At 32.6% G+C, this 2863-nt stretch overlaps 1 protein-coding gene across 1 annotated transcript in view; it reads left to right on the forward strand.

The window, feature by feature from the left end:
• LOC140450184 (lipase 3-like) overlaps positions 1–2122 on the forward strand; it is a 78017-nt gene extending 75895 nt beyond the window's left edge. The window contains exon 7 of the mRNA XM_072543642.1: positions 1967–2122. Within this exon, the coding sequence (XP_072399743.1) occupies positions 1967–2122 (156 nt within the window). The remainder of the gene's footprint in view (positions 1–1966) is intronic.
• The last annotated feature ends 741 nt before the right edge of the window (positions 2123–2863 follow it).

The raw sequence follows: 2863 nt of genomic DNA on the forward strand, positions 1-2863 counted from the left end.
GATATTATAAAGAATGTTTTTCCATTACAGCAAGTTCTGATGAAGCCCAAAATTATGTGGCGAAAGCTTGACTCTTAATAAAAGACACTCAATTAGAAGCACCAGTTTTTTATTGCTTCCTTAGTATTGGGTCGTTCCCGGTTATCTTCAACCATCTATATATATATATATATATATATATATATATATATATATATATATATATATATATATATATATATATAGTAAAAAATACGACCGTTGATTAAATTTGGAATATATTCAATGGTTGAATAGCAGAGGTTTTATCGGTCAATAATTGGCAAATAAAAGACGTCAACTACTTTATTGCTTTATTTGAATACGTTTCGCTTTTATTTTTAAAAGCATCATCAGTTCACTACAAATAAAAAAGATTTTAGAATATAAGTAAACAAACCAACAGGGTTCATACTTACAAAAACAATTTGTAGGGTTTTTTTAAAGATGTTATAAACACTCTACGATACCTTAACATTAAAGATTAAAAACTAAACGGGAGAAACGAAACAAAAAATACCGTAAATAAATAAATATATATATATATATATATATATATATATATATATATATATATATATATATAAATATATGTAAAATTTCATTTAAAATTTTTATAAATTTTGTGTGTATTCCATATAAATTTTCTACAAATATTACACTGTTTGACGAGAAGCTTTGGGTTCACTGACTCCATTCGTAATACGTTTCCCAACAAAATATCTGGTATTACAAGGGTTTAGTATTAGTATTTTTCCTGTATGCACGGGCCACTCACAAACAATATTAAATCTTTTTCTTTGTCGCAAAAGGTGACTAAACTGTCTGGTCGCGGCCGCTAATTCTTGTGGTGGCGTGAGTGACTAGACGGGATAAGGACTGCTCAGGGAGATAAGGATAGTTGGCAATCGGAGTTGGCTTGCCCTGTCCTCACCTGCAGTGATCTACTCTAGGTGAGGGTAACATGCTCCGGCTACTCTACCATACCTTCTCCATTCCTTATCGGGTTGTACCATCGCCCTTGGCGTAAATACCACTAGAAGACTTCTTCACTGTTATATTTCCAGTGTGGTACTACACATATCGAAAACGCATATAAATTTCAATACAATAGAATATATTAAATATATATTCTGCACTCTGACTACAATGAAGAAGGGATTATCTATCTTTTATGCTTCCTGTCTTCCAGAAAGAAAAACTAAAAACGAAATAGACTACATACTCTCTAATAACAAAAACATATGCGCCGACAGGGCAGTACTAAATGAATTTTATACCTGAAGTGGCCACGGGTCGGTTGGAGCGAATATTAAACTAAAAATGAGACAATAGCATGAAACAAACGTATCAAACAGGAACGGTATCCAATCACCAATATCATGATTTCAAAACAAACTAAATACCAAAATGTCGTTCCATGTGGCTTTTCGTATAACGTTCCAAATCATTTGGCGTTCGTGGATTTTTAAAAAAACATTCGACTCCGTCGAATTATGGTCTGTGCTTGAATCTCTAGGAAACGCACGTATAGATTAAAGATGAGACTTGAGTGACGTCTCGTGATATAACTGTCAAAATAATTCGCAAAAATTGCCAGGCAACAAACTTTCATACCAGTAGAAAATATTTCCGGCAAAATTTTCTCTCTTATGATATTATATACGATAAGATTCGTGGCAAAATTTCTTGATTGAAAAATATGAGAAAATATTTTTCAATTGTAGTTCTCTTTAACTGTTCCGAACAACAATGTGGAACATTAGAATTACCGATGAATAGTTAGTCAAAATTCATAATAGAGGTAATACATCAAGAGGAAAATAGTCACAATAAAACCATTTTAAAATAATATAAACAGTTCTTAGAAACAAAAATGTTCAGGTTTACTGCTTAGTCTAGTGCACTTCTTTTATTAAATGTTAATAATATAAAATTATTTTTTCAGGATACTCGACTTCTAGCAAAGCAGCTTCCAAATGTAGTCTACTACTCCACAGTACCTTTACGGGGTTTCAGTCACGCGGACTTTATTTTGAATAAAAATATTGAGTACTCTCTGTTTAAACCAATTTTAAAACTGTTGGAAAGATTTAAAAAATAGACGAATACCAAAAATTGTATTATTTTATTTTTACATTACAAAATCACTTCCCATTGGTGTTAATCTTTCGTCTACTTTATTATCCAACCTTCTGTGTCCAAAGTTGAGCATAGGTCTCCCCTAATTTCTTCCAATTCTGCGGTTCTTGAGATTCCTGCAGCCAATTCCCAGCGATTTTTTGATATAGTCTGTCAATCGTGTAGGTGGTCTACCTCTGCTTTTTCTGCCAGCTCGTGGTCTTCACACTAAAGTTATTTTGGTCCACCGCCACCGTCCACCATTTTCATTCATTCTGGCTAAATGTCCCGCTCAGTTCCGCGTTAGCCATAATATACGCTCTATGACATCTGTGACGCCTGTCTGTCTTATTTCTTCGTTTCTAACTCTGTCTCTGAGAGTAAGTCCAAGTATAACATAATCAAACTAATTACTTGCATAAATATTCTAGGACTTTTGATCTTGTAAGGAAGAGATTGGGTGTTGGATTCGAAATTCACATACAAGCTGTTTGTATTATCTTTAAAATTTAAATGAATTGGGCACCATCCTTTAATAGTTTACGTTCATAAGGAAACAATCTCAGACAAAGAAGTAAACTGAAAAATTTAAAACAAAGCTAACGTTTATTATTTTGTATACAACAAAAAGTTATTAAAAGATTCTAGGAGAAATACATGACCCCGGTCTCTGTGTAGGTATTAAGTTACAAATAAACTTATACGAAAACTACGGTCTCTTATA

This window comes from Diabrotica undecimpunctata, chromosome 9 (genome assembly GCF_040954645.1).
Source record: "Diabrotica undecimpunctata isolate CICGRU chromosome 9, icDiaUnde3, whole genome shotgun sequence".
In the NCBI taxonomy this organism is placed as follows: Eukaryota; Metazoa; Arthropoda; class Insecta; order Coleoptera; family Chrysomelidae; genus Diabrotica; species Diabrotica undecimpunctata.